A 25460-nucleotide genomic window follows, 5' to 3' on the forward strand; every position below is an offset into this window, starting at 1 on the left:
TTAGCATATCTGTCCCACTCAGCTCCTCAAAATTTTGCAACACGTTGAGCTGAATGCAGTTACATCACGAATTATTGTCAAAAACAGTAGAATGTCCTCACACACCTCACTGAAGGTAAAAGTTCCCCAGTGAATGCAGAAGTCATGCGGGAGAATCCACTATGAGCATTTTAGCAAGTAAACCAGACCCAGCATTGGGTCAAATCACCTTAGGGCGTGCTCCTTCATTTCATTGCATTGTTGTGCATTTATGAACTGTTTACTAACTGCTGCACCCCCTAAACATTTACAACATGTAGGCCTATCCCTCCCAGAGTGTCAGCTCTCTGGAGCTCTGCCCTCCTGTGGCTGCAGACACACCAGCAGCTTCTTCTCTGTTGCAGCTGCTGATTTATCACGTTCCATTCTCACAGATTATCAGGACTTTTTCACGTGACTTTTGCTTTTATACGTACTTTGTAACCGATGCAACTTGAAATGTAGCAAAGTACAACACTTGTACCTAAGTACTTTTTGAACACAAGTAAAATTACCAATTAAAAATATAAAAGGAGGCTATAAGTACACATAAAAATTACATGTAATACGTTACTTCCACAACTGCTTAGCAAAAGGAGGATTAAAGTACTACTAACAGTAATTTTTTTTTTTTATCTTATGATGAACAAACTATTATGAATAAACTTTAAAAGTAAAGACTTTGTGCTGCCAAAGCAAAGGGGTTGGAGTTAACGCCTATAATTTACTGGGAGCTAATTAAAAGTGTGGATTTTTCTCTAATAAAAGACAAAAGTAGGTGGACTTTTGCTTTAAATGTAATAATTATTTTCACTCATCATTGCCACCTCATGTTATTCTAAGCTGTAATAAGAGTGTAAACACATATCCACATTGTCAAGGATCATGTCGGGAAAGTAAAAAGCAATTTGCAGCTATACTTTTGTACAGTGTGGTAAACTATAGAGTTTGCTTAAAACCCAGACATGGAAAGCCTGGAACAATAAAGTGATTGTATGGACCTCAAAATGTACAACTTGTCACTTTATTGTAAACCTAAAAATCTGCTTATGTCCATGTCGGGATGCTGTAGGAACTTTCCAGTGATCTGATAGGTCTTGCTTCGTGATACTGGCCTCTGAAAGGGGAAAAAGGAAAAGGCCACACAGACACAAACATCCAGAAATGACATGATCTCTTATTAAAATACACAGCCACCACTGGATCCTTGGCAGGTATTTTATTTCATATATAGACGCTTTCTGTAATCAAATGTGAGTGCAATCAAACAACAGCAATACAAACATTACCAATGCAGTCTGAGAACCAGGAACAGGGTTAAAACAGGGAGTTCACTCACTCTACATACCGAGCAGCTAGTAACCTTATGGACAACATATATATATATATAAAAAAACAATACGTTCCTCTGTCAGGAGTATGTCATGTGTACTTCCAACAATGATGGTGAGGAGGGAGGTGGGGAAGCTTGTTTGACACACAACCCCCCTGCCCTAACCCTCCTCCTACAGGAAGTCCAACCAGTGATACAACAGCCCCAATCCCTACCCAACCCCACCCCGTTCCATGAGTCCAACTTGCACTCGGCTCTTAAGTGAACTAGATAACCCCCCATCCCCCATCGTGATTATCATCGTCATCATCCTTATAGTATCAACAACAAAAAAACAAAAACAAATAAAATCCAAATCATTTCCACTTCTCACATGGCAGGAGCCAATCAGAGTGCAGAGGTCTTTTGGGTTCAGTTAGTCTCCACCAATGGATGTCCATCCGGGTCGACTAGAAAACCATGTAGCTGTACATGTAGAACCAAAGTCCTCATGCAGTGCCCTCCGAAGGTGGCACATCACATACGTGCACAGGTGGAAGTGGGGGCGGGGTGGGTGAGGGGTGTTTATGGTTTTTCATGGTGTGTCTGTGTGTGTTAGAGAGAGAGAGTGTGTGTGTGTGTGTGTGTGTGTGTGTGTGTGTGTGTGTGTGTCTTTTAAGAGGGGAGAAGCAAAGGTGTTAGGCAAATATCAGACCCAGGAGCACAAAAAAAATAAAAGTCCAGGAGAAGAAGAAGAAATACATACAAAGTCTTTATCCACCGTCCGTCTTCTCTTGGCCCTCCTCAAAACACTCACACACAAACACTCTCTTGCACACACAAACATACGCCACACTATAGGTCCTTAAGTCATTGTGAAGTCAGGTGTTCAATGTCAACATTCAAGAAGAAAAAAAAAAAAAAATAATCTCTACCATCACAATGCTTCAGGTCATAAAATCTTGACATTTCTGAAAAGTGATTTTTGTTTTTCTCCAGGTTTAAAGCAGTATGCATGTGTGTGTAGTTGTTGTTGTCGTCGTCGTCTTTGTCCCACTGCTGCAGACACACACACACACACACACACACACACACACACACACACACACACACACTCACTCACTCACTCCAACACACACCACATGTCCTCTTTTAGTGGAGAAAGACATGGTGCAATGGAGAGACACTCCTCCTCTAGGCGGATGCACCGATCACCAGGAGGAGACAGGGGTCTTTGCCACGGCTACCAGGGGTCTTCCAGCTCACCGGCACTCTGGGTGAGTAAAAAGGAAAAGATGGAGAGAGCTGTGTGTTAGGGTTTTTTTTGTTCATGCGCCTTTTCCTGCACACAGAAGTTAACATACTGCTCCCGGTGGCTTAAATACTGGCAAACTTTGAACCTCACTGCCCTCTTATCTACTCAAATTGAATGGATAATGGTGATGGACAGTGACATTGCCCTGACCAGCCTGTACTTTAAAACACAACCAGAACCCAGACCTGGGATGACTCACCTTGCGGAGAATCAAGGCCAAGTGTCAGACTGAAAAACAGGGGAGAAATGGAGAGAATGGAGTCCCTATAGTCTACGCAGCTCCCCCTCCGCTCATCGCCACCAGCTCATGCAATGCAGCCAATTATTTTGCGGCTATTGTTTTAAAGGAGACAAATTAAAAATGTCTTTAAGCAGCATCTGAGAGGAAATTACGAGTCAAGGCTAGAGCTAAAAGCTGGCAGGGGAGGGAAAGGAAGGTGAGGATTTATTTTCTGTTTGAGCTGAAAACTACACAGCCTAAACAGAAACATTTATAACGCATAAAATAAAATTGAGACAACGAAAAATCCCACTTTCAGTTTCAGGAAATGGTCCTGTATCAAATGCCACCACTTTACCTTGGATTCTGTCTGGAATTTCTTTTTGTATCTCTAATCCCAACCCTGCACATTTGCAAGGTCCAAGAGGACAGGACAAGAAACGCAGCCTTACAGTCAGATTACATCCACAAACACTCATATACTTGACACAAATCATAGCATTATACCTCAAATCATTTTTATTTGTTCATTTGTCATATTAACTGTGTGGGACTAATTTGGCCCATGTAACCGCATACAAATACAACTCATACATACACAAACAAACATACATACATACGCACAGTGTTGAGCATAACCTCCCCTGATAGTTAAGTGCCTTAGATATTGAAAAGATAAGTGCAGTGCATGCATTACCAGGGTCACTGGGTACTGGGCTTTATACAGACTTACAACTGCACTGTAGGTTCAGTCTGTTCAAATTAAACTTTCACAATGAGGCAAGAGTTTCAGATTGTGTTGTTTTGAACAGACAGTGTCATAACCTGTGAGGAATGAAATACTGTGTGTGGGATTTTATCAAGCTGAAACACATCCTGCCACGGTTAATACCAGCGACTGTCGGCATGAGCAGTAGGAACAGATTACAGATACACAACCATCTCACATAAAACCCACTGTTGTCCAGGTATAAACGATTGTAGAGGTGCTTAACGTTGGACGTTGAATGCCTACAGTGGATTCAATGCTATGATCTTTTAAGCCACGCTAGCAGTATGACTTTAGGGATGTAATGCCGGCCGTATGTTTGAAAAAAAAATTTGTTAGACTGAGGGTGTCTGCTAAAGAAAGGCCATATTGTTACCTAAAGCAAGACCATTAATCATATTTACAGTGATTTTTTTTATTTAATCTTCTCAGCTTCAGCTCTACACAGTTTGACTTTGCTCAACTTACATCTGTCTAAGATTTACTTCGTCAACATAGCAGCACTTAACCTCAGCTTTGCTTTGAGATGAATGCTAAGGACTGCATAGCGTTATCATGCTGGCATGTCTTCGATTACATTTGAAATTCAAAAGCTGTTGACACGCACATGGGCATTTATCCAGTTAGTCTTTTTTCTCACAATAATAAAAAAACTCAAGGATAAATCTTACATTTGTGTTGCTTTTCCAAGTCAGTTTTCATTGTAAAGCAGAAATGGGCTGCCCACTACTGCCTCAAGTTGTAGTGGGTGTTCTTCTCCCAACGACCACAAGGGGCAACAATGAGTCCATTGCTTACCCGAAAATAAATTTTGACAACACAAAAATTTGATTTTTGCAATATCGGAAGGGTTTAACAAGAGAAAAGACCTCATGAATGACGACTAACTGGTTGTTTTGGCAAACATACGTCTGTTTAACCGCCCAACCAGGGTTAAAGAGTAGAGCACAGCCACTTCCCTGAGCTTTTTATGGAACCATCGCTATGGAACAGTATCTGTGATTTGCTAACAACAGTTTACAGCTAACACTGACAAAGCTGACACAGCTAATACAAAAGTTGAGCCACCTCACACAATGTAGAGAACGATACTATATGTCTAAGAAGAAAAAAAACAGTAAAAACGATAAACCCTTTTGATTTTGGAAACGATATGCCTTTTCATCTGGCGCAACCATAGTGAAGGTTTCGCTACATTTTTCATTCATCCAATAATTTTGATTTCTGGTGTGTAAAGTGCATTACAGCCTTACAAGGTTGCTAGCGTGGCTATAGACTTTTAGTCTTATTTTAATTTAAACACGTTGCTTGCATGGCCCCTTCTGCACCTGGTACTAGTATACTTGAGTGCTACCGACACATTCACAACCACCTGAATAACAACTAGGAACAAACGTGAACCTCTTTTTTGGTGACTGTGAGGCAGCGTGCTAAAGTGTGGTGATGTGGAATTCGGCATATGGTGAGGTGTGGTGAGGGAGCAATTTAAATGAAATGCCGCTCAAACTACAAGTATACAGCCACAAACCCACCTAAACAAGTGTCCCTCTGTGGTTAAATTGCCCAGTTTTTTAGTACCCAGACTGGTTTGGACAACCTAACATCGCTGAATGAGCTAACAATCACAATCAAGTATCACCCACTACCAAAAACACAAATTTCAGTAGTGATGATTAGTCTCTTTCTCAGTCACTCAAACTCATGCAGACACACATACATACATCAACGCAAAAGAATGTGTTCCGAGTCTGTAGATGGAGTAGGCCTGGAGAGCAGTGTGTTGAACACAGCTGCAGTTCAGAGGGTCTCCTCTCCTTTTCTTTGTCAGGTCGTCCACTGTAAGCAGGTGTGTGTGTGTGTGTATATATGTATGTATGTGTGTGTGTGTGTGTGTGTGTGTGTGTGTGTGTGTGTGTGTGGGGGGTGGTCAAGTGGGAAATCAGCCAGAAGCCAATAATGGTAAATGTAGGCCATGGAGTGCAAGGTCTATTTTTACTTCACCAGCCACTTTTGCACGTAATATTAATTTTTTTTTTATTTTAAATGGTAAACATCAGTCTGTGTGATCAGGTTGTAAAAGTGGCTGACAAGTTTGGGAATCCAAGCCGAGGTGATCAAAGGACAGGGGAAACAAAAGAAAGGAGGAAGGTATATATGTGGATCAGAGACAGAACTTGAATAGACAGAGGGGCCATTTTTATTTCCATTACATTACTAAAATATTCATGAATGGCAATGGCAGCTGAATTTGCAGCCCATGATAGAGCCGGAAGTGGCCGATGTGTCCATTCAAGTTCTGTGATAAAGGAAAGAGGAGGAGAGATCAAAGCACTTTGGACTAGAGCTTTGGGGTCGGGGGGGGGGAAGGTAGGTATGCAGACGGGGTGCTCAGTCAGAGGAGGGATCGGACTCAGGGGCGGGCGCATCTTTTCTGGCCTCCGGCTTTGCAGTGGCGGGTGAGGGCGGGGGCGAGGGGGGAGAGGGAGGGGAGGCGGGCTGCTGCTGGCCATCACTGTCGTCATCAGAGGTCCTCCTGCCTTCCCCTGCTCCATCCGCAGTGCTCTCCCCCCGCAGGTGGTAGGCGGCCAGGGACTCCTCCAGCACCGAGTGGTACTGCCCCCGGTGGTGCAGGCGGAACTGCCGCAGAGCCTCCAGCAGATGAGCCGCCGTGCTGCCACCTCCCTCCTCACTCTCCTCCTCTCCCCCCGCACAGGCCTGAGGTGACACGCTAGGGGTCAGACTCTGCAGGCACGCTCCATGGTCAAACACACACATACAAACACTAACAAACAGCGGCACAATACTCACATCAGTGTCACACAAATATCTACTACACACTAGCGTGACGAATTCAGAGACATTCTTGCACCAGTCGGACAAGCCCATGCAAACGCTACCTCTGACCCTGTGACCAACAACCCTGTGTGATATTCGCTGTGGTATAACACCCACACATCCCAGAGAAAAGAGCCTGTAAGACTCCAATATGACAAATACACTCACATGCCCTCATACATCTACACACACATCCACCATCACATCACACCTTTCCAGGCTGTTTACAAGCTGACACTGATCTCTTCTTTAGAATAAGAATTACAGTTGTAAGCCTACACGTGGCCTTGACAGCAATTTCTTTAAGATGGGTGTGAAAATTCCTCCTAGACTGCATTTGAATTTTACATAAACTACATTTTTGAATACACTGAGCAATATTTCTAAGCTTTACTGAAAAGATAATCAAAACAAAGTGACCATGCCAGGAGAGCAATACCTATTAAACTAAATTTTTTTTTAAATGTAATAGGAAAATGTGTCTGACAAGTGGAAGAGTGGAAAATAGACTTTAGATTAGTTATTGGGTAATGATGGTCTGTCACTATACAATACATTTGGCACTAAAATGTATCTTGCTATTTGGACACATTTGACTTACTCTGCATGATTCAGCTATCCACTCCTTTAGCACCGTGAACGGTATATTTAACTTTATCTGTAAACTACCCCTGCACTCAAAAATATGTTTTTCTTATTGTCACTTCACGTGGGCGTTTGACCTTCACTGTGCGGAGTTTTGAACATTCATCTGCTCAAGGGGAATAGTTTATTTGTGCTCACCTTGGATCTGTCTAAGATGTGTACGAACGTGTACGTAACTTACACAACCGTGATGTGGAAACTTGAAGCCTCCAGTGTACGTACATTGATTGAGAATGGACTTTTGAAATAAACAATCATCACAGATTCTGGATTTGTACTTAGTTAGACGTTATTCAAATTTGTGGAAAGACAGAAATGACCATTCCAAGCATTTTTATCTTAATGTTTTGTCTTAAAACATGTCGCCGGGGTGGGGGGGGAGAGGCTTTAGAAAGGCTTTTTAAGTCATCCGTAGGTTTTGCGTGCTTTCATTGCTGAGGAGAGATTTCTGAGGCCTTAAACCGTATACTATTTCAATGATAAATACAAAATTGAAACTGGCCGCACCACTTCAACGCTTTTCAACATGAAGACAAATAAGTTTCACTGAGCTTGCCAAGGTTATTTGCTAAATCTATTCTCCACTCTCTTTCACACTTTATAATAACATTAATTCTCACACACAAACGCAAACACACAAACAACAGAGTGTCCTTGTCTGGGCTGGTGTGTGTTTACATGTTGACGGGATGGTGAAAGGTTGGAGAAGTGAGGGGTTTAGAGAGAGATCAACTCACCCCTTCCTCTTCTCTGTGAGGGTTCAGCTTGTTGTACACCGCCTCGATCACACTCCGTCTGCAAAAAGACAAGCACAGCTCGCTGCTTAGAGAGAACAACTCCTTATATAATACAAACAGTCTGTTCATTCTCTGCAAATGTATATCGATTCATATTTTAATGGAACTAAGAAAGCAACCGAGTCGATACTTGAGTATCCGCTATTCATGCATAAAGAGACTACAGAATCTCTTTATGAATCTGTACAGCTAAGTGTTTAAGGAGTGTTATCTGTACGTTGATACATTTTTAAGTGTATCTGCGTGGCTCGTGTTGGAGTGGATGCAACTGTCTGTGTGTAAACATTCTTGGTTCAGTGCGACCAGAGCTGCAACGAACGATTATTTTCATTATCAATTCAAACTGTTCACAATTTCCTCAGAGCTCGAGGTGACGTCTTCATATTGTCTATCCAGCAGACCTAAACCCAAAGACTGTCTGTTAGACTGTAAAACAAGGGAAAGCATCATTTGTGCTTGAAAAGTGACAAAGATTTTTTTTTCAATCTAGCAATTGTTTCAGTTCTATGTATGACAGTGCTTCTTGTGAACGTTAATAATAATCACGTTATCAGCGCTACATAAACAAAGTGATGAATTTTGGGTTGCTTTTCCAAGTCGCAAAATTCAACAATGACATCATAAAAAAAAATTAATCCAGGTGTGCCAACAACATTTTTTTGCCCAAAGCCTGTGCAATTTCATGAGAAATATGCATGGATAAATATTAAACCAATCATAAAACAGGTAAAAAGGCCATTCACACTTTGAATGAATTACCATTCACAGCCACTTCTGGTATTTTCTTTAAAGACGGCTTAAAAACATCTTTTTGAGCTGGCTTCTATCAGGCTATTCTTGAAAGTAATTTTAATACATCACAGTGTGGCTGTGGAAAGTTAGAACTGACATTTTTTGGCAAAGGGATAATTCAAGAAAATAATTGGCAATTTAATCGATAATGAAAATAATCTTTAGTAACAGCCCTATTTATCTGTTTTTTTGTCTTTTCATTGTATAATCTTTTTCTGTCTCTTATATCCTCTTTCAAAGCACTTGCAACTATGTTAAAAAAAAAGTGCTGTACAAATAAAGTTATTATTATTGTCAACTTGTGAAGTTAGAGATCAAACTTCCAGTTCAACACATCAAATCATAACTTGTGTGTACATTAGGATACAATATCCTGGTGGTAAATTATGCATTTACAAGTTTCTAAGCCATTACAAAATAATGTATGTGGATAGTCAAGTCCAATCATATTTTAACAGTACGTTGTGTGTGTAAAATGCAGTAAAATCATGTTAAATGTTGTTCCGGGCTTTGTATTTACTTGCTGGCCAGGCCGCCGCCAGGTGGAAGGTTGGGGATGTTCTCTGTGGCAATGCTCCTCAGGACAGACACCAGGTCAGGGACTCCCGCCTCCCCACAGTTCCCCAGTAGCTCTACGCACAAACACAAAGAGGACCATTGTCAGAGGTTATGTGGTATACTGAGGCAAGATTATAGTATTTTATACTCCAAGTTTAGGCGTTAAACCACAGAAATGACCCATAGTAGTGGAAACATTAGATACACCACTACCTGCCATTTGCAGCACCACGGTGTAGCAGACTGCTTTCAAATATTTGTACTACCTAAAGAATGTTTATTTTGGTTATGTACACAGAAACTGAGCACAGTATGTGGCCACTTGTTTCACTTAACCTTAAAAAGAAAGAAAGCATGGGAAAGTGGCTGGGCCAAAAGAACAGTGTGGGCATTAAACTACCACTTAACAGTTACATGTTTATAACAATCTACCACAAGTTTCAAATACAGCATATCAGCCAATGATAGTGTAAAGATAAACAGTATTGACAGATATTCTGTTCATCAAAAAACACTGATAATAGCTAATATGTTTAAGACTATAGCATTTTTAAAATCTTTGTAATCTATCTAATTTTAGATAAATGTAACTGTGATCTCCTGAATATCATGATAAATGCATACTGACTGGCTATTATGTTCGTATGTGTGAAGGTGTAGCGTGTTTTGCGTGTGCTGACCCTCAACACGGGTCTCCAGGTACTTATCCAATTCCTCTTCTTTCTTCACAGCCTCCTCTGATATCTTGGGAGCTCCGGGTAAACACACCACCACCACACTCATATTGTCCCTGCTCCCCTGCAGGACGAAATAAAGAGGCCATTTAAAACTATGTGGGACATAAGCTATATTTTGCTGTTAATAGTACAGGGATTTTGATGTTGTTGACTAAACTAATGATTACCAATTCTTTCTTCTTTTTTTTTAAAACCCCCCACCCAGACAAAAATCAAGAAAACATGACACAGTAACTACAATATTCAAGACCATTCAACAAAACAGTAACAAAATAGACCAACACCATGAGCCCATCATACACTGCTCTCCCCAGCACAAAGCTTCTTAGCCCTCCAGAAAGTCCAGGTACTTTCCCCATTTTCTAGTATAGACATCCAATCTGACAAACCGTTTATATGACTTTTTTTTTTCCCCCCCAAACGTCGCCACCCTAGCCATCTCACAAGCCCACAGAAACTTTATTAAACTGTAACTCAACTAAATCACAACCCTTAAAAATCAGCCGAGCAGTCATAAAGTTCATAATTCTTCAAAAATAAATTTTTCAAAAACTCTCTTTTGCATTTCTTTTCTTCGATTTCTTGTCAGTTATCGGCTGACATATACGCCGAGATCTATATATCTGCAATGAGCCAATTTCGGCCGATATATCAGCGGGCCAAAATATACTTTTGGACAATTTCAACATTTTTGACCTCTAGTAACGCAATGGAGCAGTTTTTCAATGAGTGGGTCCCTGTTCTGTTTCAGCACATGGTGGATGCAATACACAGTCCTGCCAGTGGTTTCAAATGATTCTACAGGCCTACAAATGGCAGTAACAGCCAAGATCTGCAGCAATTTGCCAGCAAATACAGCGGGGAAGAAGACTGCTAGCAAGTAAACAATGCAGGTCTCAAAAAAGAAAAGAAAAAAAATCGGCTTTACATGTTATATGAAGAAGGAAATGTATTCAACATGCTTGTTAGACCTTAACACAGTGAGTCTTGGTGAGTAACACTGAATGTAAACATAACTTTTGTTTGTTTACAAGAAAACATCTTTACCGTAACACTGCAGCTCCTGAGCCATTTTTCGAATTATAAAAAAGCTTGGGACTTGGAGACAACAGCAGACAACAACAAGCTAACATCTCTGCATGTTCTCATAGTTAAACACTTGGTTTTCTCCAGTACAGAAAAATGTTGGAAAAACAATTGTTGACATGTTGCTGACAAACACTTTTACCTTTTACACAGAAAGCTACTGGAAGACGATTCTAACTAATCATTTACGAATAAGTGTTGTGTCTTTTTTAAATGTTTAGGGCTTCAAATACTAATTGTTTTCTGGATTAATAGACTAATCGTTTGGTCTATTAAAAAAAGACAATTATCAAAATGTTTGCAGACTAATTCTCCGTTGATCGACTTATCGCTCTAAAATCTTTAATTATGAACTTAAAAACTTTTATGGAATGTATTCACTCTCAATAGGAGTATTATAGCAACAGAACAGCACAACCTCTGGCTGGAGGCCGTAGCCTGAACAGCAGACAGTATATTATTTGCAATCATAGGGCACACACTCACAGACAGTTACAGACAAGATAGAGCTGTGCCCCAAAACCAATGGATAGTCACCTTGTCATTACCTTGTAAAAGTCAATGTGGTCAGAGTAACTTTCTGTAAGTGTACAGTGTCACATACATTACAAAAAGCAATGGCAGCGGAGGAGATTTATGACAGCGTGTGTCTGTTACTTGAGATAACCCATCCAGTAAGGTAAAAATAACAAGGCTGCTGTACACTTGTTGGTTCTTGGAGTACTCAAGACACGAAATAGGCGATACATGGAAGGCAAAAGTCCAAGATGTGGAGTGGTGGATGAGTTCAGCTGAGGAAAAAAGTGCTTTTTCTTGGATCGATAGCTGAGAAGCTTGATGGGCAGGGACCGAATATAAAAGCAATAATACATTATTCATCATCTGATTTTTATGATCTCTCACTGTGAGATGTTAAGTTTTATTAAACAAACATTACATCATTTTGTTATCTTGTGATGCAGTTTTCCATAATTTATGTCAGTATTTTTTTGTGGGGTTTAGGGTTGCAAAATTCCCGGAATTTTCAAAGTTGGATCAACGGGAATTAATGGGAATAAACTGGATATTTTTAATATTGCTTGTTATAATTGTGTTAGTCTATAACAGGGAACTTAAAATGTAGTTGAAAAATAAATACATAACCCATTGCTATTATTAACCTGTGTGTTAATTGTATAGCCCACTAACCATAGTAAATCAAAATTTCCGCCCCTTTGCAACCCTAGGCAAGATTGGTTAGAAATGCATTTGATAAGCAGAAGAGCTATCTGAATCAGAATTGATGCAAACCACACACTAAAACTTCATTACCACCCACTTTATCAATACTAGTGAAGTATTAGTGAAACCAAAGACTTAACAGCTTTGACTATTCATTTGTGTCACAGTCATCAGAATGACTAGGCAAATTACTTAACTTACTTTTATTATTTGTCAGTCCACATAAGGTAATTGGCAGTTGAAATGTATATTTCGCAGAGCCTCTCTTTATACAGGCATGCAATTCGCCAATTCCCCAAATGGGAGTCTTATCAAGTATCATCATTAATACTCAAAATGATGTGTGATTAAATCAAATGTCATTATTCCTCTGACTGTCAAACTTTCTAGTCCTACTTGCAACACAGCTCTGTCCCATACACCACATTGGATTTCAACTATTTCATTGTCAAGTTAAATTTGGAATTTAGGTTCTATAGCTGTAAAATTAAAGACAAGCTGAAAAGAAGGAAAATATGCTTACACTCCAATGTACATGTGTGAGAAATAAAAGCTTACCTTATGCAGACAGGTGTCCACCACTGAGTTACAGACCTTTTCCAGGTCATCACACACCAGGAGTCGTGAGCGGACAAATTCACACAGCTCCTCGTTGGACATGACATCCCAGATTCCATCACATGCCAGCACCACAAACTCGTCTCCTTCGGCCGCCCGCTCCAACACACATACCTCGGGCTCAGGGCTCACCAGCTGCTCCGTGGGGCCTTTACCATGCACACATTTGTAGTCGTAGTCCCCCAGGGCCCGGGACACAGCCAGGGAGCCGTTTACCCTCTGGATCATGACTGAGCCGCCAGCGTTCTGGATGCGCTCCTTTTCACGGGGGTTGCAGGGCTTGTGGTCCTGGGTAGAGAAGCCCACCTTGGTGTCTCGACTCAGCACGGCCCTCGAGTCGCCGCAGTTAATGAAGTAGAGGTGGGTCGGGCTGAGCAACACGCACACGGCTGTTGATCCACTGCGGTCCAGGCCCTGCCGCAGGTCAGAGAAGCTGCGCATGTACTCGTCAATTGTTAGGAAGCCCGAGCGGATGCCGTCCTTCACACCCTCCACAGAGGCAGATCCTGAACTGAAGTCTTCTGACAAGATGTGTTCCAGCAAGTGGCCGGAGCAGTAGTTGGCCACCCGGGAGCCTGCATGACCATCGTAGACAGCAAAGAAGGACCAGTCGGTGAGTCCATGGGGGAGGCCCACCACAGCTGTGTGAGCGTCCTCCATCTCCACCCGCCAGCCCTGCATGGAGCTCAGGCCATAGCGCAGCCCATTGCCCTCACCGTGGGCACTATGCTTCTCCGTCTTCGGCTTGTCCAGGAATGCACCCATTGCTGCCTACAGCTGGAGATTAATCAAAGAAAGAAACAAAATTACAATTACACCATTCCCAGTAAGGACAAAGAATATCATTTATCCCTCACCAAGTCAGCCACTTTTATCCTAATGCACTACTGTACCATAGGTATGCTGCACAGAATTAGAATTAGAGCTAGACCAATAAATCAGCCAATATTATCCTATTGCAGATCAGTGCATATGTCAGTCCATAAGTAACAAAACATTGCAGTACAGAAACGCTAAACTAGGTTTGAGGTCATTTAGAAATAGTGTCACCAATCACCATTTGTCCAACACAATTCTAAAATGTCGCTCTTAGTATGTATCCCAATGCTTTAAAAATCAAATCTAAGGAATCCGTATCAAGAGGTTTGTGTGGCCAGGTAAGCTCAGTTGGTAGAGCAGGCGCACATATATATAGAGGTTTACCCCTCGACGCAGCGGCCGCAGGTTCGACTCCAACCTACGGCCCTTTGCTGCATGTTGTTCCCCCTCTCTCTCTCCTTTCATGTCTTCATCTGTCCTGTGGAAATAAAGGCCTAAAAATCCCCAAAAAATAATCTTAAAAATCATTTTTTTTAAAAAAGACCGTTTATGTATTTATGTTGAAAAAAAAAAGAAAAATCCATCAGTTAATATATTAACTATAGTTATATATATATATAAAATTATAGTTATTTTTTTAAGATTATTTTTGGGGGTTTTCCCGCCTTTATTTGATAGGACAGCTAGGTGAGAAAGGGGAGCAAGAAGGGGAAGACATGCAGGAAATTGTCACAGGTTGGATTCGATCCCTGGACCTCTGCGTTGAGGCATAAACCTCTCAGTATATGTGCGCTGGCTCTACCCACTGAGTCAACCCAGCCACAATTAATTATAGATTTCGAAACTCCCAAACATCGATCTTGTTCAGCCTGAAAAATTCAGTATGAGTCAGGCTATAATTATTAGAATATGTAATACCAATTCTAGTAGTTAATGTCAGTTATTGTGATTGTAAAAATAAGAACTCAGACGAGGAAGGAAGCATTATCGCAATTCTGTAGTTAACTTGATTTGTATTCATGATTTACATAAATTGAAAAAAAATGATTTTGAATTTTCCACGTATCTTATTACAAGCTTTCGTTTCCCATCATAAATCAGCGCACAGGTTGTTTTTCAATTCAATGTTTCAAACATAATGTGAGTGAAGCAAAACTGACTCCTCTTGTCAAATCACATATTTTATAGTTGGTAGAATAAAGCCATCTTTTGGGTGTCAGTAGTTTAGTAGGCTGCTTCATACTGTAATTACAGCATGTTTTAATGACTCAATGGATGGTGAGAGCCAGACAACAAGACAAAGATAGCAGAGGAGGCTCTGCAGAGTGAAGATTACACTGCAGCATTAAGCTTCTTTGAGCATTCATAGCCTCTTTCACTCCGAACACAAGGTAACTAATACTATTAGCTAACTTGTTGGCAGAATATAGAGTGTGACATTACTGAATCAGCAGGGTGTGAAACTCTCACCTGCAAAGATCTGAATGGGAATTAAATTTGTCTTTGGGGGACAGTTTTTGGCCTTTGCCTTTAACTAAACTTTGTCCATTCTGACCACCATACACTCTATCTGACCATGAACTAATCACAAGAAAAGGCTGAATACTAATGCCGATGCAGTCAGTCAGCATCTTTGGTCTGTTAGTGAGTTTCTGAGTGAGAATGTGTGTTAAAACAATTCATGGGTCTGTGTTGGTTCAGTTACTGGTGAGACAAAAAGCAACCCAGGTAGTTCAGTTTTAGTAACAGATCCATGAGTTTGAAGGCTTATCAGGTGCCAAAACACTCAGATTTTACTACACTGGAAAGTAATCATGGCGGCAATCGTTTTGTTTCATTTTTTTTTAACTGTAGAAATATATGGCAAGTCAAGTGAAGTAATGGCACTTGCATGTATTTGATTGACCAACGCAGTGCTTTGCATTTTGGACCGGCAAAGGTTGAGTCAGGTTTAACGTTTTACTGGACGACCCTGTGCCATTTTGTTACAAGCTACGAGCTAACAGAGCTAATGAAAGTGGTTGGTTAAAACATCTCCTAGTAGACAGTTTTGGCATTTGTAAAAAAAATTCAAAAATAACAGACATGTCTGTCTCATCGTCTAATAATTCAAGCTGCTCTGTGTTCATTTAGGGAGAAACCTTTCCAGAATTTTGAAGGTATGAAGGATTTGGTTGCTGAGTGAAAGAAAAATGTAATGAATCGCTTCTGAAATTAGTTGAAGTACAGAAGAATGAAACTTGAAAATAACATGGGATAACACTTCAAAATTGCTTTTGCAAGACCACTAACGTGGAAATGTTTGTAAAATATGTATATCTATCTATATATATATATAAAAAATAAGTAACAATTGTCAGTATCAGCCCTAAAAGGCCTGACTGGAGTTGTAGTATTCAGAAGGAAATTTAAAATGAGAACATAATATTTTACCTGATTCTACTGTACGAAAAGGCACAAAAAATTGCAATGTTGTATTTAAAAAAGAAATGTTTATATTATTTTGGACATTATGTCAGATATATTGTTTGTACTTATAAGTGTACATGAAGATAGTAGCAGCAGCTAATGCTCAACCGCCTTCCGCCATGGGCATTTTTGACCTGCACTATATTTTCCCATCATACCAATCAATTCTGACCTAAATGTCAGCAACTGCTGCAGTATAAAGCTACTTACAGTATGTATTGCCTGGCTGGTGTAGCGCTCATGAGATCTTGAAATCAATAAAAATCTAAGGCGCCTTAAGCACATCTTTTTTTTCCCTCCAACATATTGATTTCTCACTCTGCATTACCTCCCACATGAGCGCACACACTGCATGACAGGCATGTGCCCAAAAAAGGCTGATACATGCAAGGAGTGAGTGACAGCTGGTTTCAGAGGAACGTGTATGTATGTGTGTGCGTTTGTGTCTGCTCTGCGCATGTCTGCAGTGTCATAGTCTATGTGCGAGAAAAAGACGCTCTATAAATACGCCAGGCCAGTTTAGATTTCATGTACAGGGTGGGGCAGTGGGGCATGCCATTCAGATTTCTATTGCTTTGCTGCTACATGATTGTATGAACAGGATTCCCCCTATCAAACTCTCACCACCAGCTACTGCCACTCAGAAGTAGCCTATATGTTCATGTATGGTAATAAAGTGTTTTCACATAATGTGTGTGAAGGAAAGAGAAATCTGTTATGTTCACCAGCAGTGATTCTCTCTAAAAATAAAACAAACACACCGCCATTGCCTAGCAACCACCCACCCTGCAGGGCAAACATCCAGGCTAAGCTTCATTCAGCGACATCCCCCTCTCTATGTCTTTCTCTCATTCGCTCTAAAAGACACACATACACACAGCCGCCTGGTAGAGAGAGAAAAGGGGACTTGCATCATCCATCCATTAAAGCAGTCGCCGCAGCCAGACCCTGTAAGGAGTCAGACTGCAAGAACACATGCAGATACTATAAGATTTCTCTGGCTGACAATGGTACAATAGACTGCTGGCAAAAACATACACACACACAAAGAGAAAACCCTAGAAAATATCTCCAGAGGCATCAGACTGAAACCAGGAACTCTCAACCACTTCACCTCCGCAAAACTGCCGTCACCCGTGCTGGAACCACAGGTCAAAACCAACACCCCCTTATGCTAAGACGCGCGTCTGCCAAAAACCACTGGCTACGAAGAGGGAAGTAGAAGGTTGGGGATTACATAATTCTGCAGAGAGCCTGATTGCTGCTGTGAGAGCAGGCACACACACAAAACAGTCAATGCTATCCTGGAAGCAAGGTTAATATACAGGTTCCAGCAATATCCATGTGTACACATTAGAGATGCACCGATTACAACTTTCTAGGCTGATTTAGTTAGTTAGGCCAGCTGATACCGATTTTAGCCAATTCCGATTTCATTTTTTCTAACCACTTTACAGCACACAAATATTTATTTTCTATCTTTTCTTTAATAGAAAATGTTTTGCATAGAACATTTTTTAAATAGATAATTGATCGCTATAAAATACAACTATATAAATGACTCCTGGTGTGGGAAATTAACACACACACACACACACACCCCTAAAGTGCAATGTTACGGAAGAACCATTTCCTTCTTTTCACATCCAATATCCAACTAAACAAATGTGATATATTTAGCAAACTAAACTTCTGTATGTATGAAAACAGGGAAAACAGGTAATGGCAATAAAAAAAATAATATAAATATAGCCTTAATGCAGTATAAATATATTTCTCAAAAACACACACACAGGCCTGTTTGAACGTCAATAGTAACGTTACCTGAAAACAGCGTGTAGTTCCTTTTTTAGCAAGTTTGCTTTATGTGTCATTGTGCATAAATGTGAACACTACCGTTGCTGTCAATGGGCTTATCTGTTAACGTTAGCTACCGCCGGTAAACCTCGGAACAATCCAGCAAATAGACGGTACCCTAGAGTGCAGTTACCTGAAACAGATGATTTAACGTCACCGCTCATTTTACACACAGTTTAACAATAAAACTAAACTCTTTAAAGATTACTATGTTTTTAATGTTGGTTTTAAGCGGTATGCACCCCCACTAACCTGGAAAGCGTTTTAAACAGTATCGTTAATACAGCGTGTCGGAGGAATACAGCGTCTCTTTTTTTTGTTTACAGCGTCTCCTACAGCAGCCAGCGGGGCGTCAGAGGCAAAGGGACCACAGCGTTTGCTAACGTTAGCTTCTTGTCTCATCTGGGGTCTGATAAAGTCATCAAAGTCAGTGTGCCCAACGCTATTTTGTACTGTAGCTGTCATATTTCACGGGACCCGCGTGAGTGCGGTTTTCATGTTCCAGTTTTTCAGCCTCAGAGGGGAGAGAGAGAGCGGCTGATTGTTCGAGCCGTGTATAATTACGACTTTATGACATTTCATAAACGGCTGATTGAGCGGCAGTGCGCCGCTGCTAAATGCACACAGCAAAAACCCTGCATGTGCATGTGTGATGTTGCTGTTGCGCGATGTAAATCATGCGCCGCCCGAGTGCATTTGACCGGCATAAAATCGGCATATGGCAGTCTGACCGGCAGGTCGCCGGTCATGGCCGATGACGTGAAAATCGGCCAATTCCGGTCACCGGCCGGTCAATCGTTGCTTCTCTAGTACACATCAATGAATATGTTGCTATACACTGAGACTCACCCTGTAGGTTCATGCCCAACTCTCCAGACGATGTAATAATTGGGGATACAACAGATTGGTAAGTTAATTATATGATTTTGCGCCTGCATTAATTAAAGACCTTAAGTAAAGATAATAGAAATAAAAGGTCAATAATAATCAACTAAACCTTCCGACAAAATCCTTTCAAGTTTTAACAAACAGCTAGACATCTTTTCTGGGCTGTGCTGTTATCAGAACAAACTTAGTTGTGGGGGGGGGGGCGCCAACAAAGGACCGATCATGCACCACTAAAGGCCGAGCAAAGTAATTACACAGGGCCAACAGCCACCCCACTGCCTTCTCCCTAGCTTGGTACTACGTACTTTTTCAGCCGAAATTCCACTTTTACATTATTGCGTGTTTCCAATTTTTATTAAATTATGCATTTCTTCTAATTACGAGGCAAGGATTCATTTTGAGTTTGATGATTGTTGGCTACTTCACACAGCACTTTCACATCCAGACTGTGGAGGACAAAAGCAGTACGTTATTTTTCCGAAAAACCTGTGTTGACTTTAACCAATAGATTATTCCAGAAGGCTTGAAGGCTTAGCATTTTTCTACAACATCCCATGATTATCAACATATCCACCTGAAAAATATGACACGTTCAATTGGTAATTCTCCATTTTTATGGAGGTGAGGAGGACCACATGAATGCACCTTTAAACTAACCAACCCAGAATGGATTGTAGGATAGTGAGAGAGGACTGCAGAGATACACCGGGTCCTATTTCACAGCTGCATTTGGAGAAGGCTCCGAAACGGGACAGCCTCGTCGAACTGTTATGACGTATTCAGTCTTGAAATACGGACTTTGGAGCAGGCAACACTGAATTGGAACACCGCTCATGTTGTGCAATTCCTCCTGGTCTCCTGTGTAATGACTTCTACAGCCTCACCTTCCTATTGTGTCTATTGACTCCTGAAATTCATTAACATTTAACTCTGTCTTTTTATCTTAACTGACCTAGACTCTGATAGTGTCTCCTTTTTACATTTCTTTTATTACACACAGAATCAAAAAGGTGCAAAGATCCAACATGCAGAACGTAGACACACTTTATTGACCCTCCATTTCTTCATCTCCCCTTTGTGCGCTAATCTGCTGAGTGCTTCCAATGTCCAACTAACAACTCCTGGATCATACCAGTCAATGGTGATCACTCTTTACCACTTGCTGTCATGCATTTTTTGACAGCCAATAAGATTTTTAACTTTATGAGTGTGAGATGACAGAAAATGCTGTAAAACAAAGTTTGTGGATAAAACGTGACACTGGACAGGTGTAAAGGTGGTTCCGAAACTAGGGTGACATTGGTAAATCTCTGCAAACCTTAGTGACAAAATCATCAAAAGTGCACAACGTGGAGACCAACTACCAACAGGGTTGGGACGCTATGCTTTTGTCCTGATTCAATTCTTTCACGATACATGGGTACCGATGCGTATTGCGATTCAATAGTATTGATTGAGTATTGCAATTTTCTTTTCCCTCTTTAACAAAAAGGGTTAGGGGTTAAATAATACACTTTGAGAGACAACATATAATGAGACATTTCTAAAAATGAATTATTTTCTAAAAAGAATGCATATCACATGTCAGTCAGTCTGCCATTTATTTCATTTGTAAAGAAGTACATAACGTGTATTTTCTGCATTTTCTGCTTTCGGTCCGTTTTGCTGGAAATGGATATGATGTAGTCACCGTCAGTGAAAATATTTAGGTGAATCATTGGTAAAATAAAAATAAAAAATTGATTCTGGGGAAAAGAATGGATTTAAAAAATCCTCAAGATAAAATCACGATACGTGAATCAATTCCCCCCCCCCCCCCACACCCCTATCAACCAACACTTACAAACAACTTACAACTAAGTGAGACTCTGTCTAAGAGTGACATGGTACCACATGAAGGGAGAAACAATTAGGGCTGCAACTATTTTCATTATCAATATTATTGTTTTGATTAATTTATTATTCATGTAGTCTATGAGATGACAAAATATTTTATTTTCTATGGAGGGGCTTGTGAATTTGAACACTTTTCTATCAGTGACTGGTAGATGTTCACATTTTAAAAAGTTAATTTCCAACCCTGTGTAACAAAGGTTGTCTGAATCTGGACACTCCATAAAGATGAAACACAACTCAACTACAGCCATGGCAGCAGTTTCCTAAAATCTTTTATAAACCAAGAGTACCGACATTAACAAGTGACTTACAAGAAGATCTACGAACTAGGATACTATCAAGAAACCCAGCCAAGCTGTTAATCAAAAAGTATAAGTAACAGAAAAGAACAGGTATCAAGAAATATCTTCCATGCATATGAAGTTACTGATGGTAACTATTTATTAGGTCTGCAACTAGCGATTATTTTCATTATCGATTTATCTTCTCGATCAGTGTTTGGGTTTGTTTTTTTGCCATTTTTGCTTGAAAAATACTTCATTTAAAATTGTATCAAAAATAGTTGACATTTTCCATCAATCGACTCACTGCAGCTCTAACACATGATCTATCCTGTCTCTATTTTTTGTGTTGACGCAAACACAAATGCACATTTTTTTTCCAAGAGCGCCTTATTAATTAAAATATCGATATATGGCGCCAGCCAGGACATCGATATATTAACGTATCGATATTTTTTTCCAAAAATTTTTTTTCTAACCAGTGCAAATTCTTCCCCATTGTGTAGGACCAATGCGTGCTCTTATAGTGTTTTACATTTTTTAAAGCACCTTGTGACATCTAAAGTTCCCTCAGTGTACAGCCAATGCCTCCAAGATCTGTCAAACTCTAAAAGAAGCTTGTTGACAGTCTCAATCTCCCACTGACACTGTGTTTCATCTGCTCCTCAGTCTTTACACAGTGACTGCTGACTCAGATAAGATTATCAGCAATTGAACTCCTCCCGTATCAGGCTGGCAGGGCAGAAGCCCAACACCAAGTGATGTCATATACTGGTCACCTGGTCACCTTATTGCAATCTGATATACTGGAGAAGGTGAGTAGGGTGGCTGCTAGGCTGGATTTCAACTTTCAACAATACAAAATTGATGATGAAATGTGAATTTATCATAAGCCTTAGCTTAGATGACAAATCTCTGTAATATAGTAGGGCAAATTTAGAATGGCTTAACCATCTAAGATCATATACAATTCTTAAACTCTAAAAGGTAATAAAAAGAGATAGCAAAGTTGGTCTACTCGCACACACACACACACACCTTCACATTTTCAGCTTTACTTTCAACATAAAATCTTAGCAAACATTTTCTTTGCCATGGAACCAGGAGACATGCATCAGATGTTGGAGGAGTACTCTTTGCATTGCTGGTGAAGTGCCTGCCCATTAATAACGAAAGTCACAGTAGAACTTGCCATGATCTCGAGTATAAATAAAGGTTGAATGAATAAATTAATGAATTTTGAAAGCATAAGGGAACTCCTGTTTAGAATTAGGACTGGTAATAAGCCCTGGTTCCAACTTCAATAAATTTATATTGCAATATTGGAAAAATAAAAAATAAATACTAGTGATAAACCTATTAATCATCTCTAGTATTTATTTTTTACAGATCTAAAGTTGATGCAAACGGTGACTTACTTATCTGATCACATCGCAAACTATTTTGTAAAATACCTATATAAAGAACAGTATGCACGGTTCAAGAAGTTAGTAGCAGGAGTAAGCATCTTGCCACTGATTGCTCTCAAAACAAGAAATAAACAACAACGGAAACCCAAATTCAATGGCCATTTTTATCAATACATAATTGATTGTTGATCGCATGTGCTCATATAGGCCTGTACTGCAGTACATCTAAAGCAAAGTTAGGAGTTACCATCCAAGCCCATGTCTATTATCAGGGCAAACTGTGCCTATGGACCTGCCCCTCCCTACAATACATGCAATATACAGAAAACATTACAAAGACACAAACATATACTGTATAGCGGTTGACTTTACTGTACCATCAGTTGATTGATGGTGGAGCAAAGATAATCGCTTTATTATGTTTACGTCAACTGAGGCATTTATCACAAACTTGGAACTGTACAACTGCCAACGTGCTTGACCAGTTAAAAGGCAAAAGAACATGGTTTAAACTAAAACGGTTGTAGCTAATTATTTATTTATTTATTTATTTATATGTTTAGTTTGAGTTTCAATCTCTTGTTATCATAATTAATTTTACTGTTATTTTTGACAGTTTTCCAGCTCCACAATACCTACTGAGCATTATCAAAAAAGCAGTAATGCTATATATTGTTACATACCCAAGTATACAAGTTAATATTATACATTTCAGGTAAATAATGAGCAGCAGAGAATAGGTGAAGTGTTGGGAGGGGCAGTGCTGTTGCCGCAGTGAAACATGACTGGTTATAAACACCTTACCAGCTTGTGACTAACAACATTAAGTGTTATCTTCTCAGATTACATTTCATGTGTACTGGCTGGTTTAACAGGCTTCAACAAAGATAGCTAGACGTGGCAATGAGGGCTTGCGGTTATAATTACCTTCTAAGGTCACTGCATACATAACAGAACATACACTATCCAACTGACATTGCATGCATTCACGGTTAACTCTGGACATTAATATCTCAACATAGCTACTTATTGAAATAAATAGAACCAAGGCAGTTTGTTGTTGTGTGCTTTTTTAAATATGTTATATTGTTAGAAATACCATTAAGCTGCCAAGCTAACATTACATAGCTAACCATTGACACCTATATGACAAAGTCTGCTAAGCTGTCATTGGCTAGTTATAGCTAGTGTAACGTTAGCCTATACTAGTGTTTCTCAAATGGGGGCACTCGTAACCCTAGGGGTACTATGGAGAACTGCAGGGAGTACGTGATTTTTTTTTAATTCCTAAAATAATTATACTGTAAAACGAATTTATTTAGAGATGGATTCGAAACATGTGTTTTTTAATTACAAGGTTATTGTTTAGTAAATCAGACACAGATAGTGCAACGCAGTAATGTACATCTTCATATGGCCTTGTTTTCTACCACAGGGGGTACCTGACTGAAATAAATATTTCAAAGGGGGTACACTTTGATGTTGAAAAATGTTTGAGAACCACTGGCATATACCACGATAGATTAGCTCGCTTGGGACCACACTAAGAACTGGAGGCCAGTTAGTTGTTAGTAATTAGTGTTACTTTAAATTTGCTTCATTCAGAATTGGCTTGCTAACGTTTCTAAGTTACTTTGAAACAGCAGATGATGGGTCACGTTTTTTATATATATATATATATATATATATATATATATATATATATATATATATATATATATACATACACACACACACACACACACACATACATACAATGGTCTGTTTGAACACTATAGCTATTGCACAACATAATTTACTGGACAGGTATAATGTGTTTTTGAAACTAGGTTGACTTGGTAAATCTCTGCAGACCTTAGTGACAAAAATCATCAAAGTGCAGAACATAGAGAGCAACAAACAACACTTACAATTAAGTGAAAGTCTCAACGTGTGACATGGTAACGTCACCACATGAAGGGAGAGACAATTAGGGCTACAACTAATGATTGTTTTCATTATCAATATTATTGTTTTGATAAATAGATTCTTTATTTAGTCTATGACATAGTGTAAAAGGCCCATCACAAGGTCTGAGAGTCCAAGTTGACATATTCACATATGGGGTTTTGCCTATCCAAAACTTCATTTTAATTAACATAAAACACAGAAAAGCAGCAAAACCTAATATTTGAGAAGCTAGAATCAGAAAATGTCGGTTCGTTTCCTTCAGATGAAGGGTCAGGGTTTATTTTGACAATGGTCTGTTTGAACACTAACGTTATTGTACAACAAAATTTATTTAGCATGAACCGACTGACTCTTTTTGGAAATGCGTTTCTGTGTTAAATACCAATCCACTGACCACATGCTGAACTCCATTAACACTGCTCCCTCTACGGAAAGGCCTAGCTTGCTGGTGTGTTAATATGAGCTAACGTTAGCTAGCTTGCTAATGTTAACAGTTAGCTAGCTAGCTTGGTGCCAACGCAATTCCCCAGCTTTTCAAACTCAAGCTAATGACGTTAGCGCACATATTAGCATGCTACTTACGTTTTCCTGCTGTTGCGAATGTAGATCCAATCTTGATTATGTGCTGGATTCTGCTTTTGTGTGAAGATATGTCGGTAACCTAGCTATCTACGGAGCTAACGTTAGCTAGCTAGCTATGTTATGTTTCCTTATTTGACAAAAATAATCGAGATTGGCCTCAGATGAGCGGCGATAATTCCTTTCTCGGTGGTTCCCTGCTTGGACAGCGTTGAATTTTACGCATGTTTGACGCCAGTTCTGTCTCTCCCATAAAATGAAGACTATTCCGATCGTTCCAAAACAAATATGGACACTGAGAATTCGTTATATCATACAACACTCACAAATCTAGCACTTTCTTGAATTGAAAGGCCAGAGCTATCCTTCGACTTTGGGTGCTGAACAAG

General features: G+C 39.9%; 1 protein-coding gene across 3 annotated transcripts; it reads right to left on the bottom strand.

Annotated features, from left to right (window-relative positions):
• Positions 1–1631: 1631 nt before the first annotated feature.
• ppm1bb (protein phosphatase, Mg2+/Mn2+ dependent, 1Bb) lies at positions 1632–25460 on the bottom strand. Of its 3 annotated transcripts, none has more exons than XM_078278497.1 (6): positions 25075–25460; positions 12864–13700; positions 9942–10059; positions 9224–9335; positions 7852–7909; positions 1632–2603 (listed from the first exon to the last, which is right to left on the bottom strand). In XM_078278497.1, exons 2-6 carry the CDS (start codon positions 13686–13688, stop codon positions 2574–2576), a joined length of 1143 nt encoding a protein of 380 aa, XP_078134623.1. In that variant the 5' UTR covers positions 13689–13700; positions 25075–25460; the 3' UTR covers positions 1632–2573. The 3 variants fall into 3 exon arrangements, with proteins under 3 accessions (XP_078134623.1, XP_078134622.1, XP_078134624.1); XM_078278496.1 differs by lacking the exon at positions 1632–2603 and adding an exon at positions 3367–6349; XM_078278498.1 differs by lacking the exon at positions 1632–2603 and adding an exon at positions 6381–6416.

This window comes from Sander vitreus, chromosome 21 (genome assembly GCF_031162955.1).
Source record: "Sander vitreus isolate 19-12246 chromosome 21, sanVit1, whole genome shotgun sequence".
NCBI lineage: Eukaryota > Metazoa > Chordata > Actinopteri > Perciformes > Percidae > Sander > Sander vitreus.